General features: G+C 28.6%; 2 protein-coding genes across 2 annotated transcripts; both read left to right on the forward strand.

The window, feature by feature from the left end:
* The first annotated feature begins 3,872 nt into the window (after window positions 1-3,872).
* Window positions 3,873-5,015, forward strand: LOC137826959 (glycine-rich cell wall structural protein 2-like). Its single transcript, XM_068633125.1, has 2 exons — window positions 3,873-4,032; window positions 4,224-5,015. The coding sequence occupies exons 1-2, from the start codon at window positions 3,918-3,920 to the stop codon at window positions 4,880-4,882; spliced, it is 774 nt and encodes a 257-aa protein (XP_068489226.1). The 5' UTR covers window positions 3,873-3,917; the 3' UTR covers window positions 4,883-5,015.
* A 2,570-nt stretch (window positions 5,016-7,585) lies between these two features.
* LOC137825845 (uncharacterized) lies at window positions 7,586-8,315 on the forward strand. Its single transcript, XM_068631629.1, has one exon. The coding sequence runs from the start codon at window positions 7,646-7,648 to the stop codon at window positions 8,285-8,287; it is 642 nt and encodes a 213-aa protein (XP_068487730.1). The 5' UTR covers window positions 7,586-7,645; the 3' UTR covers window positions 8,288-8,315.
* The last annotated feature ends 8,271 nt before the right edge of the window (window positions 8,316-16,586 follow it).

Consider the following 16,586-nt stretch of genomic DNA (forward strand, 5'->3'; position numbering starts at 1 on the left):
AATAATAATATTAAAATTTTATTTTTAAAGATAAGGATAAATTTGTAAATTTATATTTTACACCTTTTTAAAAAAAAAAAATTGTCTGAGTATCATCACATCACTCACAAACTTCAATAAAAAAATTTCACAAAATTTACTTTAACATATCTCAATCTAAACAATTACACTATTTCTTCACACTTCTCTCTCAAATTACTCCAAATTCACTCTCTTAAATTTCCACACATCACATCTTCAATCCAAACACACTCTAAACTAGACATAATGGTAAGAAGAAAAATATTAAGATATCTTCAACATTTGAGTACATTATAACCGATGATATATGTATCTCTAAATACTTTATTAATATTCACTACTTTTCTTATCATATTGTATAATATAAATATGAAAGTACATGTGAATTATCAATCATAATTTTGGTGGAAACGGAGAAGAATGAGATGAGAGTCAACAAAGTATTTAATATCGTTCTTTTGACAACTTTTTTATACTAAGCCATTGTGTAAAATTAATGCTTAACTATAGGAACGAAATGTTATGTAGAATATAAATTTGAATAATGTTGGATGCTTGGTTTCACTAATAGAGCTTTGGATGAAATATATAATGATTTTTTTTTATTTAATTTTATAATAAATGTCACTTTAACCTACTAAAATATTCGAACTATGATCAAGTGATTCATGCCCTAGTCCCTTTGACATAAACAACGTGATTTGAATCAAGCAAAGTTAAAAATAAGGTTAACTACCATTGATCATTCATGCATATAAATTTAATGGGTTATTTTAACAAAGAATAAATACATATATTAAAAAACAGTGTACTAAAAAAAATGTTTTGTTGACAACCGTGGAAGAATAACTTTTAATTAACAACTGTGAGTTGATAGTGTTTGATTACGTAATCGAGGATAATATCATTATTATTGAGAAAATTATACAAAATAAAACAAATAAATTGGAGAAAAAGAACTTATTTCTTGTAATGAAATATACAAAATAAAACCACAACTTATATGCTAACTTAAACTCAAACTCAAACTCACTTCACCTCTTCACCAACATGACCCCTCACCACCACAACACACCGCATTACACACCGAACGCCCTTCAACTAGTTAAAAACTCACAACCGACGAACCCAAACTCACACCAAAGAGACAACCAAACACACTATAACAAGTGTAAACAACAATAAATAAACGAAAACAAGAATGGAAAATAGAAACGAAACAAAAAAAATAGGAAAGAAGAATGCAAATGCACCACAAGGAATGAGAATAGAAATTAGAATTAATCATCCAAATTTTTCCACTAAATTTTAACAATTTCATTAATCTTCATGGAACTAGAGTCAATTAAAATAATAGTTATTTTTACCACGTCATTAATTGTGAGGTGACGGAATTATGCTATGTAGTTGTCAAAATTTCAAGATTCAAAAGAAGAAAAGATGTTGTAATCGAGTTATGAGGTCAAAATTTTAATTCTTTAATACTTTATTATGAGGTTGATCTTACACATGAATAATTACTTTTAATGAGATGTGCTATTCTTTATTTCATAACTCATATTATGGATATCACTTTTAACAAAATTGCATTTTCACTTTTGAATGGTTTATTAGTCTTCTTTTATATATATATATATATATATATATATATATATATATATATATATATATATATATATATATATATATATATATATACACTGAGGAAATATTTTGAAATAATAAAGCAAGAGACATACATCCCACCACCAAGTACTCCCAATTTATTTATATTTTGTTTTGAAGCACAGGAGAATATCAATTTATAATTGTAATTTGGTGAATACAATTTCAAAATTTTCGTAAAAAATATTTCTCTTTAGTTTTAATCTGGTGCAGATTCTTAACATTCTTATATTTTTATAAGATTAGTTCTTGAATAAAAATAATGATGGGTGTTTCTTTTAAGAAAAATCTAAAGTACATATTCTTACCCGAAAACTACATATATTTGAAATTATGTCCATTTATTACTTTGATTGGGAACTTTATGCCAAAATTCGAAGAAACTTTTTGATGGTGGAAATTAAAAATATAAGAAGATTACAAAAAATTTTGTTCTGGTTTTTATAGTACTTCATGATTTTTAAAATTGGAGGCGAACACTACAAGAAAAACTTGATTTAGCTTCCAAATTTTTGCGTGGGCCATTTGCGGACGCTATTCTAGTCGGCCAAAATGAGTAAAAGCCCACGCAAGATTTACATTGGACGCAAAACGGACGCATTGATTTAATTTTTTTTTTTTAAAAATTTTTTGCGTGGGCCGCATATGCGTCCGTTTTGCGTTGCCCACAGAACCCACACATATGCGTCCACTATAGCCCACGCATGTTTAGAATTTTAAAATTTAAATATTTTTAATGTATAATAAATATTTTAATTTTGAATTCTTTATTATATTTATTTTAGAATTATTTCATAATAAATTATTTAATTTATCAATTTTGAATATAAATTAATTAAATTAGATTTATTAAATTAAATAAGCGTTTGATTTAAAATTAATTGAGTAAAATAAAATATATATTTAAATTATTTAAATGTTATATAAAATATTTGTTTATTTTAAATATTATTTATTTTAAATTTATTTTATTTATATATTGTCATAACTATTTTATTTTTGAAATTATGATATAAATTAGTTAAATTAAATTTATTAAATATTAATATTAATACTAATAATATTAATAATATGTATAATAATATTTATAATAATATTAATTATAATATTAATAATAATGTTAATTATAATATTAATAATAATGTTAATTATAATATTAGTTATAATGTTAATTATAATATTAGTTATAATGTTAATTATAATATTAATTATAATGTTAATTATAATATTAATTATAATGTTAATAATAATATTAATAATAATGTTAATAATAATTTAATAATAATGTTAATAATAATTTAATAATAATGTTAATAATAATTTAATAATAATGTTAATAATAATTTAATAAGTATAATTTATTTTATTATTATTAATAATTATTATATTAATATGTATAAATTATATTAATAATAAATATAATAAAAATGATAATATGACCAAAGAATTTCTCTGGTTTAGTGGTTAATCCTATCCTGGGTCATTGGAAGGACTCAAGTTCAAATCCTGACTGTTTATTTTATTAGTTTTCTTGAAATATTAATTTAGGGGCTTGATTTCAAGTAAAATGTTTCTGGCCCACGCAAATCAATTATTTTCTTGTAGTGGAATAAATATTTGTTTTATAAGCATATGAAAATTTTAAATGAATTGTTTTTTCAAAATTATATGCAGTTTGCAATGATATAGCAACTTAAATATTTTCAAAAATTCACTCGAAATTATTATAGTAAGTATTTAACTTGACTTTATAAATTTTATAATTGATTTCATGTACTAATACTTAGAATATTTTCTTGATTTCTCATTTTTACATGAAACAATCTTAATTGTTTTGAAAATGACATCACTGTTCCTGACTTAAACTGGAGGACGCATTTATAGCCATGTTAACTTTTGCCTGTTCATCTCTAGTGCTTGTAACCAATGCAAGCAAGATACAGCAGATATGCGTACGCGTTCCATATTTTACTATTTCATTACAGAATTACGTTCATACAAGCATCAAACAATGAATGCTATACTTGCGAAAACTAAGAGGAAAGAACGTTGAATAGAGTATGGTACGAGAAATGCAAACTTTGAACTTGTTGGAGAAAACTGAATTTATTATTTAGACAAAATTGGGAAGATGGAGTCTTCCTCAACACCAACTATCTCCCTTCTCCTACTACTACATATACAGCCACTTCCTCACTAACATTTCATCACCAAACATTTACTTCTGAAAGATGGTTTCTGAGGAAACTTTACTCATCCTAGGCCTCATGGCCATGGCTTCTCTCATACCGTCTCAAGTCACTGCTAGGAGCCTTGCTGAGGCTCGCTCAATGTCTTCTATAAAGGGTCAGTTTTACATGCATTTTTTCTTTCATTAACTTTACTAAACTCATGCTACAACTTGGGTCATCTTCCTCAATCATAGTTACTGCTTTCATAAGAAATATATATATATATATATATATATATGTGTGTGTGTGTGTGATTATGACATTTTTTCATGTTCTTCCATGTCTTTGTGACTCAACTTCCTATAGAGAAAAACGACACCAATGGAAAAAATCCAAGCACAGGAACCACTGATGGGTTCTGTTCCACATTTGATTGCATGGGTTGGAATCCTGGCGGTGGACCCCGTGATTATGGAGGTGATACACCTGGCGGGGGACCTGGTTATTCTGGAGGCCACCATGGAGGTGATAGACCTGGCGGCGGACCCGGTTATTCTGGATTTGACAGACCTGGCGGCGGACCCGGTTATTCTGGAGGCGACAGACCTGGCGGCGGACCCGGTTATACTGGAGGCGACAGACCTGGCGGCGGACCCGGTTATACTGGAGGCGACAGACCTGGCGGCGGACCCGGTTATACTGGAGGAGGCAGACCTGGCGGCGGACCCGGTTATTCTGGAGGAGACAGACCTGGCGGCGGACCGGGTTATTATGAAGGCGACAGACCTGGCGGCGGACCCGGTTATTATAGAGGCGAACATGGAGGTGATAAACCTGGCGCTGGAGCAGGACCTGGCGGGGGACCCGGTTATTATGAAGGTGATAAACCTGGTGGCGGACCCGGTGATTATGGAGGCGGCCAAGGAGGTGAGCCTGGTGTGGGCTATGGTGGCAGGCCTGGTGGGGGCTATGGGGGCGGGCCTGGTGGGGCTGGCGTTAAGAGGTACCCTAAAGCCCATAATTAGATAATTTGTGAGCAACAGTTATGTTAACTCTGAGATAGTGTTATGCTATGCTTATATGAACACAATGTAGTAGAATGCTATCCACCTTACAACACTATTTAACCTAAATAATACTCTTTCTTCCGCTTTCCTATTCCTGTTCCTCTTAATTTACTACGTTCGCAAATTCAGAGATTTAAGCTTTAAATTTATCAGACCATAAAATTTTATTATTTGGATCAAACTCTTATTTAGTTACTTTGCTAATTCATGGTTGATGCAATCCACAGAACACTTCGGAATCAAATAACGTTACATCTATTAAAATAAAATATTTCGAAAATTAACTTTCAATTGATATATCAAACTATTTGAAAAAAATTGAAGTTTTCTGTGAAATTAATCCCTAGGCTTACTTGAATTTTTGTCCTTGTATTGTACAAAATCTGCAATTTTAGTTTCTAAATTCTTGTTCAGAATTTTAATTTTGTATGTTTCAATTATTCATAATTTTGAATTTCTACTTTATTATTTGTTGTTGCCTTGTTTAATTTCATTTTTAAAAATATATTTATTAACAAGTCCTCCAGTTGCTATTATTTTTTTAATTTTATAAAAACTCATGTCATGTATTTTTTTTTTCAATCTCAATGTAATTACAAATGATTAAGCTAAAAATTGAATTTAATAATTAAAATCACATACAAAAATTAGAGACGGAATAGTTAAGAAAAATTAAGGAGCTAAGATTATAAAATAATTAAATATAACTAAAAATACAATTAATTTTGATTTCTTATTGAATGTTACGTGGTACCCTAAAAAACTAATTCGCAAGCTTTACAGACCAATTTCTGGGTGGAGTCTAATTAATTACCTTTGACACGATAAGGGAATAAATGCATGTTGTATGGTTTTCACGGATATAAATAATATGATCATAAGTAAGGATAATCTTAATCTATATACTTAAAAGAAGATTCCCCTCGATGTTTATTAATTTTATTCTTATATTAATATATATATATATTTTATTATTTTATCTTTGAACATTTCAATAATTTTATTACCTTTTTTAAATATTTAATAAATAATTAATTATTCTCATAATTAATTGAAAACTTTTTTTTTATTTTTTCTTTTTAAAACTAATATTTTTTTCATTTTCTAAAAAACACAATACTAATTTAAAATTTTGGATGTGGAGTAGTTTATTAAACATTTTGTACGATATAGCGTAATTTTTTCTTCATATTTTCATCTCTCTTAAAAATTATAGTTGTTGTTTTTTCTAATAATTGGTTTTTTATTCTTTCTTTGCAAAAAAAATAAATATGAATGAATGACAGTATTGACGGTGACTGTGACCTCCGTCAACAGAATTTGGCAGACAACCATCTTCAAATGTTTCGCGTGGATGATCTGGATGTTTCTTAGAAGTCATCATCCTTATTTACCATAGTTGCATTCTTAAATCCAATGCAAAGATTTATAAATACGGCTATGGTAAATAGTCACATTCGTAAATACATTACTCCTCCATCTTAAAGATCATTTAGAAGCATATAAGAATGTGGTTTAACATAGTCGCATTTATAAATCACATTTACAAATATGGCTAAATAGCGATTTTCTTATCTGTTGGATTTAAAACTACGTGTACATAAAATGCGGTTATACAATCGTCGTTTTAAATATAAAATAATCATCTTCTTTAAAACTTTTTACACCAGTAATTTATTGAAATTCCTTAAAATATTTCAAATCAATATTTATATCTTAGAAAAATATGTTGTGAATTTTTTTAAATGTGCAATATATCTCTAATTTGTATATAAATTTGAATATTTACTCATCGATTTTTATATTTGTGAATTTTGAAACAAATTTTAATATTTTTTCAAAATATTTGTAAAAAGTAAATTCAAGTAATTTTATAAAAACTATCCAAATTCCTTGAAATAGGTTAAAACTGATATCAAATCAATATTTTTATCTTATCAATAACTCTGATAGTGTGTTAGAAAGTTATTTTTGTTGGCTTAACTAACTTCTACTTTATATATTTTAATATAAAAATGTTATTATAATTAATTATATACGTATAATAAATATATATTTTTGCATCAAATATTTTGGACGGTATATTCATATCTCTAGTTATTTAAATTTTCAATATATCTCTAATTTCTATATAAATGTAAATATATATATATATATATATTTACAATATATCTACATTACACACTTTGAGTAAAATATTTATATTATTATATGAAGAAAAATAATTTATTCTAGGATGACTTTTTACGGGCCAAATAGAGACATGCCAACCAGAGGCTCACATTTTCATCCTACAAGTTTCTTCTTTCATTTACAACTGTGATATTTTCAGATACTTTTATTAATTGAGAAAATGTATTTATACTTATAAAAAAAATACTTAAAATTGATTTTTATCGGCAATATTTCAAATCAATATTTATATCTTTGAAAACATTAACCTATTTTAGATTATATTTTTAAATATAAGACATAATATTAAAAACGAAACCAACATATTACATGGATTAATAGTAACATAATAATGTTCAAACTAAATATGTACATAATATTTTTAAATTATCATTAATCTTGAAAATTATCATATCTTATCTATTATTTATTATATATTATAAAAGACGTAAGAAAGTGAGTGTTAGTTCTGTTTTCTGAATCAGCGAAACCATTCTCCCAAAACCGGCGAAGGTGACATCAAATTGGATCCCTAAAACTTGAAATCCGATGACTACCGCCGCTCGACCCACATGGGCACCTGTAAAAGGTGGCAACGAACAAGGTGGTCGAATCTTCGGTCCCTCGCAGAAGTACTCTTCTCGGGACATCGCATCGCACATCACTCTCAAGCCAAGGAAAGATGGGCAGAACACACAGGATGAGTTAAAGAGAAGGAAGCTGCGTGATGAACTGGAAGATCGTGAACGGAGGCATTTCTCATCAAAAAATAAATCTTACGATGACAAGGGTAGTCATGTGTTTTTGGAAGGATCAAAGAGAGAAATTGAAGACCACATTGTTCCTCGTAGTGTTGATGGAGATGATTCTGATGTTGAAGTCAAAAGTGATGACGATGAGGAGGATGACACTGAAGCATTGCTAGCCGACCTTGAACAAATAAAGAAGGAAAGAGCAGTACGCAAGGAACGACAACAACAGGAGGAAGAGCTCAAAATGAAAGAGACACAGCTTCTACGCGGAAACCCACTGCTCTATAATCCAACTTCTTTCAATGTCAAAAGGAAGTGGGATGATGATGTAGTGTTCAAGAACCAAGTCCGCGGTGAAACCAAAACAGCAAAGCGATTCATCAATGATACCATCAGGAATGATTTCCATAGGAAATTCCTACATAAATACATGAAGTAAGTCTTGTGCCCAGAATTCGGACAGAGTTTTTTTTACACAACAGAACTGGTTGATTAGCAGATTGTATTCAAATGTATAATTCAACCTTGATGGATATATTGTTTATCTTTAAACCTTTTTCATGATGTTCCTCGTACAACTTTGTCTTTGTCCGACCATTAAATATTATGCAGTGAGTTCTCTCTTTCTCAACAAAAATAAAATTCACAATCTTTCTCCTTTTTTTTCACGGTTGCACCCAATGGATAACATGAAAAAAATTATGTAAATTACATATGATGCTGAGAAAAACTATATTTATATAGTTTTTTTTGATAATTTATTTATTTATTTTGAATGTACAACATATCTCAAATTTCTATATAAATTTAAATATTTAGTTATATTTATATTGACACCAGGAATTAACAACAATTTCATCAAAATCATTAACACCAGGAATCGATTATTGAACAATAATTAGATAAAAGTTTTAAAATCTACAAAAAAAATATTAACTAGCATAACGTATTTGAAGTCAATACAAAACAAAATAAGGATGAGTCATGGTGTTTGAAATGCCCAAAAAGTAGTAGACACCTTTTCACAATTTTATGGGTAGCAACAATATAATTAATAGCTAGATAGCAGTAGTGAAAGGAATCAGAGGACTATCTTTACCAGGCAGAAAAATCATCGAAAATACAGAGTTGGATATTCTGATGGTTGAAAGAAATTGCACGTGGTACAAGTCGAATGGGATGGCTAAGAGCAGAATTACCGGGATTCTTGTTTTTAGGGAATGGCTGGATGTATGGTCAAAAAGTTTTTAGGGAATGGCTGGATGTATGGTCAAAAAGTAAACAACTAGTTCTTAACAAATCAGTCTCTGACCATTGTACTCTAGTGCTCAAAACTACGTCAGTGGATTGGGGGTCGAAACCTTTCAGAATTCTGGACGTGTGGCAAAGTGACGGAAGGTTTGTTAGATTTTGTTTAGAGTAAATGGAAGAGTTATGAAGTGTTGGGCGAAGGGATGTTTGTACTAAAAGAAAAATTGAAAAATTTAAAGCTAGATTTGAAGAAGTGGAATAGAGAGGTTTTTAGGAACGTCAATCAAGAAGGGGATGAATTACAAAAGAAAATTCAAGAGTTGGATACAAGAGACGATGAAAGCGTATTAGATGAGTTTGGGCAGGAGGAGAGAAGACTCTTATTGGTTGAACAAAATCGGAACTTATTCAAACAAGAAGCGGTCGTGCAACAAAAAGCAAGGAAAAAATGGTTGAAACAAGGTGACTTAATCACAAGATTTTTCCATTCATTTGTGAAGTGGAGGAGAATGAAAAACGGGATAAACGGGGTAGAAGTGAACGTGCAGTGGTGTAAAGAGAAGGAGGTGGTAAAGACCAAGGTCAAAGAGTTTTTCGAAGCTAGATTTGTCGGGGAGTCTGAGCCAGTGATTAGGTTGTACAATGTTCGGTTCACCTCGTTATCAAACGAAGATAATGTGTCACTCATTGGAGCAGTGTCTGAAGAGGGAGTTAAGAACGTTGTTTGAAGTTGTGATAGTTCGAAGAACCCTGGTCCAAACAGATTCAACTTCAGTTTTATTAAGTATTGTTGGGGTTGTCTTAAGGAAGATTTTGTCTCGACGGTAAAAGATTTTATGGTCAAAGGTAAGTGGCCTATGGGATCAAATGCTTCGTTCATCTTTTTGATTTCTAAGACAGATAATCTGTAACAGCTTAACGATTATAAACCGATTTCGCTGGTAGGGTGTGTGTATAAAACGATTTCGAAGATTCGCCTCCTCCTTCTTCATGCCCAATTCGTCATCACTAGTGACCACTCGGACATGCCACGCTAAAGTCACGAATTCGGTAGCCATCCTCGGCCTATCGACAGGTTTGGTGCGAATCCCGAGCGCATGTGGTGATGAAACAAAGGCTGAAGAGTTGAGCGGTGGAACGCATGAGAGAGAAACCATTGTTGAGAAAAGAGAACAGAACCGAGCACCTAATTTTCATTCCAAACATAATGATGATTATCCAATTATATACAATTAATTTGATAATGATAGAATCTAATAATAAATAGATACTAAATAATTAACTTGTAATAATTTGGAGAGAGAAAGTCTCCATACACTTGCTTGGGTCGACGAATCCGATCTAGAGCCCTAGTCCAGATAGATTCAACTTCGGTTTTATTAAGTATTGTTGGGGTTGTCTTAAGGAAGATTTTGTCTCGGTGGTAAAAGATTTTATGGTCAATGGTAAGTGGCCTAGGGGATCAAATGCTTCGTTCATCTATTTGATTTCTAAGACAGATAATCTGCAACAACTTAACGATTATAGACTGATTTCGCTGGTTGGGTGTGTGTATAAAACGATTTCGAAGATTTTGGCTATTAGGTTGAAAAAAGTGATAAGTAAAGTCATTGATGTTAGGGAACTTGTTTTTCTTGAATGAAGAGGGCTATTGGATAGTATTCTGGTAGCCAATGAAGTTTTAGAAGAGATGAAGAGGAAGAAGAAAAGTTGTGTGTTTTTCAAGGTGGATTATGAGAAGGTTTACCTACTAAGGAATTTATTCCAAAGAAGGGGTTGAGGCAAGGCTTCTCTTTAGCTCCGTTCTTGTTTCTCATAGCTGCTAAAAGGTTAGCCAGGGTATCTAGGACCGCGGTTGAGAGCCTCGAGATTAGGGAGAAATTGGTAAAGCTAAATATGTTCCAGTATGTTGATAACACTTTGTTTTTTTGTAAGGTAAATATTAAAAGTGTATTTAACATAAATGTTATGTTGAACTGTTTTGAATTGGCATTTGGTCTTAAGATGAATTTCTTCAAGAGTAGACTTGGTGGGGTTGGGGTGGATCAGATGAAGATTCTACGCTTTGCGACAATTCTAAATTGTGAGGTGATGAAAACTCTTTTTAAGTATTTGGGGATACCCGTAGAGGGTGTCATAAGAGGGGTGACTTCTAGTATAATCAAATGTATTATTATTTTATTTTAAAATTTTGTTTATATTAATTTTTATTAAAAATTATAAAATTACCTTTTTGATTTCTACATTTGATCAATATTCAATTTAATATAGTAATTTTTTTAAAAATCAATTTGGTCTCAAGAATTTTTTGAATCAATTTGGTCTTTTGTATTAAGTTTTTACCATTGATATTAACTTCTATTGACATGACGTACGCAATACCATTGATTTGTACACGTGGACTAAACGAAATTTTAGGGTTTAAAAATTTGAAAATGAAGATTGAGGAAGAGAGACCAAAGTCAGTATGGTAGAACCAAAGGAGAGGTGGGATATCACTATTGTTTTCTGACTTTAATTCGAGTTGATCAAACTAAAATGTCAAATGTAGTTAATTTCTATTTTGTCCATTTTTGTTTGTATGGTATGCAACTATGTGTACAAACAAGTTAACATTTTTCTTAGAATAAAGTAAATTAAGCAATTGGAGATTACTTAAAATCAGTTTGCGAAAGCTAAAACAGTATGATGAAAGAATGCGAACAACTGCAGAAAACAAAGCAAAGGTTTGTTGTTGAACACGTAATATCAACACGTCTTGTACAAAAAAGTAATTATACCTCTTTATTATTAAAGTGGAAGTAAGAGAAAAATTACTATCAAATTAATTTTTTTTTATGAACAATAACGATACTTTGACCCTCTAATTTTTCCACTCTCACTTAACAACTAATAATAATATTAAAACTATTTTTATTTTTATTAATTAAAATATAATATTTTATTATTAAAAAGGGTTTTATAAGAGAAGTGAAAGAAAAAGTAAAAGTGGGAGAAGAAAAGGAATATAAAACAAACATTTTTTTTAATATGTAATAACCTTTATCACATCTATTATTTAGAAAGAAAAGTGATAGACAAACAACCTTAATCTGGAAAAAATTCTTTACACTATCCTTTTTATATACGTTCACTTGACAATTGTTTTTTATAATAAAATATTCTATTATAATAATAAAAATAAAAATAAATAGAATATTATAATAAAATAATAGTTTATGAAGTTGAATGTAAATGAAAAAAAAACTAGTGTAAATGTATCATTACTCTTGTTATCTGGCAGTAATTACTCTTATTATCTGGTAGTAATAGAGATATCTTATAAGACATTTTAAATTTTTATACAATATTAAATTTCTTTTTTGTCTTATTAAATATTATAAAATATGTGTGTGTTTTATTAATGAATAATAATAATTATTATTATTATAAAATATATTAATGATAAAATATTTTGATATATTATATAAAAGGGTTTTTTTTATTGGCAAAGAATGAATATAGTAAAAAGAAAAAAATTATAAATACTTTAACTTTTATAAAAAAAAAAGACAACATTAAAAGAAACCACTACATTTTTTTGAATACATTTTACAAAATACATGTACATACAGACTACATTATACAAGAGAAGGAGAAAAACTCCATCAAGATAAAAAAGTCAACTAATATGTTGTCTTAGAAATGTAAAAATAAAAAATAAAAAAAATAAAAAAACTCTCACAAGCTAATACCATGCAAGTGATAAGGTTTAGCCCTCTAAATTATGCAACAACATTGACTATTACATCTAAAACAGAATTTATAATTCATGCTCATACATGTTTATTACAAAACAGCAAAACCACATATTTTATTAGCCGTAATACCAGATTAATACAGAAAATAAATCACATATATAGCAAAATTTTTATCTTTACTAATTAAAAAACGACAACATACATAGCAATAATATATAAAAAAAAACAGTGATGAAAAACTTCTTTCAAATAAGATATATCACTATAAGAAAATCATTAAATAGAAATCAATATTTTAAAAATATAAAAAATTGTTATAGTGACTAAATTAGAAATAATTTTAGAGACTACAAGATTTTTGCTACCAAATTTAAAATATAATATAAACTAATTTAAAAATCAATAATTTCACTACAAAAAAAATAGCCATTTTGCGTGGGCCAAAAAACGGACGCAAAAGTAAAAAAACAGACGCTTATGCGTCGGAGTATCGTCCAGTGACCAAAGAAACATTAACCACTAGACCAAACAAGTTCTTAGGAATATTATCATTTTTATTATAATTATTATTAATATAATTTATACATATTAATATAATTATTATTAATAATAATAAAATAAATTATACTCATATTATTAATATTATTCATATTATTAATATTATTATTAAACTTATTATTAACATTATTATTAATATTATTATTAACATTATTATTAATATTATTATTAACATTATTATTAACATTATTATTAATATTATAATTAACATTACAATTAATATCATAATTAAAATTACAATTAATATCATAATTAACATTATAATTAACATTATAATTAATATTATAATTAATATTATAATTAACATTATAATTAATATTATTATTATAAATATTATTAATATTATTATACATATTATTAATATTATTAATATTAATATTAATATTAATAATATTAATATTAATATTAATATTATTAATATTATATTAATATTAATATTAATATTATTAATATTATATTCATATTAATATAATATTAATATTATTAATATTATATTCGTATTATTAAAATTAATATTGTTAATAATAATAAGTATAATTAAAATCATAATAATACTAAAGAATTTGCTTGGTGTAGTGGTTAAATCTAACTTATAATCCCTTCTAACTTATAATCCAAAATCTAATAATCAACTATATTCCATGATTCTAAGTTAATTCTATAACTATCAGGAAATGACTCATATTTCTCAAATTGTTTATGATACTCTTTTTCAGCCTTTACAATGCACTTTTTAGTTCAACTCTTACCTTGACAATGGACTACAGTTATTAACTTCTTCCTGCTAGGGAGATGAGACCTAGACAACTATTGAAGTCTTGGTCTTCTTCCCTCGGTCGGACAGATTGTTGGGTGCTTGACTGGGGTCCTTCTCATCTTCGTGCTTCTTTCCTCGGCTCTCAGTCTATGGCGAACACCGATGGGGGGTACCTGCGAAGGCACTCTGACGCTCAAGTCAGTGAAGCGGGTGATCAGTATTCTGGTAGGTGAACAGTAATAAATGACGTACCTTTCTTCTTGGAATGTGTGCTATGTATATTATTTTAATGGGCTGACCTTATTGGGTCTGATTAGTGGAGTGGATCTCGCTTAGGGTTGTATTACCTTATCCTTAATGACGGATTAGCTTCACTGACCTTAGTTTCAGCGTTAACGGTAGTATGGGTCAGCCGACCGTGATGATTCCACTCGTCTCGGGCAACCTTCCATGGTCTCGACCAAGTCTCTCAGGTCTCGGTCGCCTCGGTCACCTCAGTCAAGTCTCTCAGGTCTCGGCCAGGTTCCCCTTGGTCTCGGTCAGGTACACCAGGTCTCGGACAGCCAGGTGGGTCTCGGTCAAGGAGACCAAGTGTCGGTCTTGCCCATACCGGCACATAACTTATAATCCAAAATGTAATCATGAACTCTATTCCATGATTTTAAGTTCATTCTATATCACATCCAGTCGAAACTTACTTATTTATGTTACATTTATTAAAAACTAAGTTTACTAAATTTACTATGTCAAAGACCTATTATTTAGTATATTGGGAAACTATATTAACACACTTAATATTGCATATGTATCATCTCGTTACTTACTACATTATTATGTGCTTCAGTTGGAAAACATTAATTTCTTTTCGAAATCATACTCAGTAACTATAACAATAAAATTTATAGAGCATGTAGTCAACTTTGGAACACTTTGGATATTGTATCAATCTAACGATTAAGAATAAGTTACTTACTCACGCACTTAATCTTAATATGTTTGTATCATATACATTTTCGCTAATTCATTAAGATGATCTTATGATTCATTTATGAGAAATAACATCTTCAAAACTATAATGGATATCAAAACAAAAATCCTAATTCATTCATCCATTGCACACCTATAGCATTTAAATTTATTTAAGTTACTAATCAAAAGTTTTATCTAACTTTTTTTTTCTTAAACTAAATAAAACATTTTTAGATCAAATTTATTCTCTATTTTTAAATACATCCATTACCATTTGCATTAATTAATTACTTCATCTTGAATTTATATTCTTAAATTTATGTTTATTTTATATAATATTTACAAAATTTAAATACACATTTTATTTTTATTTTTTTCACTATTTTTTAATTAATTATTATTTTTCTATATGTTTTCAAATCTTTATAAACTTTTTAAGATAACTTCTTTTAAATAATTTTAAAATTAACTTCATCAATTTAATAAATGTAATTTAACTAATTTATATCATAGTTTCAAAAATAAAATAGTTATAACAATATATAAATAAAATAAATTTAAAATAAATAATTTTTGAAATAATAAAATATTTTATATAACATTTAAATATATATTTTCTTTTACTCAATTAATTTTAAATCAAACACTTATTTAATTTAATAAATTTAATTTAACTAATTTGTATTCAAAATTGATAAATTAAATAATTTATTATAATATTAAAGAAATAATTTTAAAATAAATATAATAAAGAATTAAATATTAAAATATTTATTATACATTAAATAAATTTAAATTTTAAAATCCTAAAAATGCGTGGGTCATTGCGGACGCATATGCGTGGGCTTTGTGGTCGACGCAAAGTCGATGCATATGCGTGGGCCGCGGCCGACGCAAACTGCTTTTTTCTTAAAAAAATAAATTAAATCCATTTATGCGTCCCTTTTGCGTCCAAGGTCATTCTTGCGTGGGCTTTTAGCCATTTTGGCCGACGGGAGTAGCGTCTGCAAGTGTTCCACGCAAGAATTTGGAAGCTAATTCTTCATTTTGCGTCCAATGTGATTCTTGCGTGGGCTTTTACCCATTTTGACCGACAAGAATAGCGTCCGCTACTGGCCAACGCAAGATTTTGGAAGCTAATTGTTACTTTTCTTGTAGTGTTTTTTTAGTCTCTAAAATGATCTCTAATTTAGTCATTATAACAACTAATTATTATTTTTTTATCTAAAATTAGTTTTTATTTAATGATTTTCTTATAGTGACTTATTAGTATTTCTGGCCTAAGGTATGGATATATTAAAACAAATATTCTCATACTCTGTGTGATGGATTGGTAATATATGTAATGATTTATTTAACCTTCTTTTACTTCAAAAAGAATTATAACAAGAGATCAAACAGCGTTTCAATCCAACAGAAAAAAAAAAACGCAACTCATCTTAATAAAAAAGAAAGTCTGATTG

This window comes from Phaseolus vulgaris, chromosome 8 (genome assembly GCF_000499845.2).
Source record: "Phaseolus vulgaris cultivar G19833 chromosome 8, P. vulgaris v2.0, whole genome shotgun sequence".
Taxonomy (NCBI): Eukaryota; Viridiplantae; Streptophyta; class Magnoliopsida; order Fabales; family Fabaceae; genus Phaseolus; species Phaseolus vulgaris.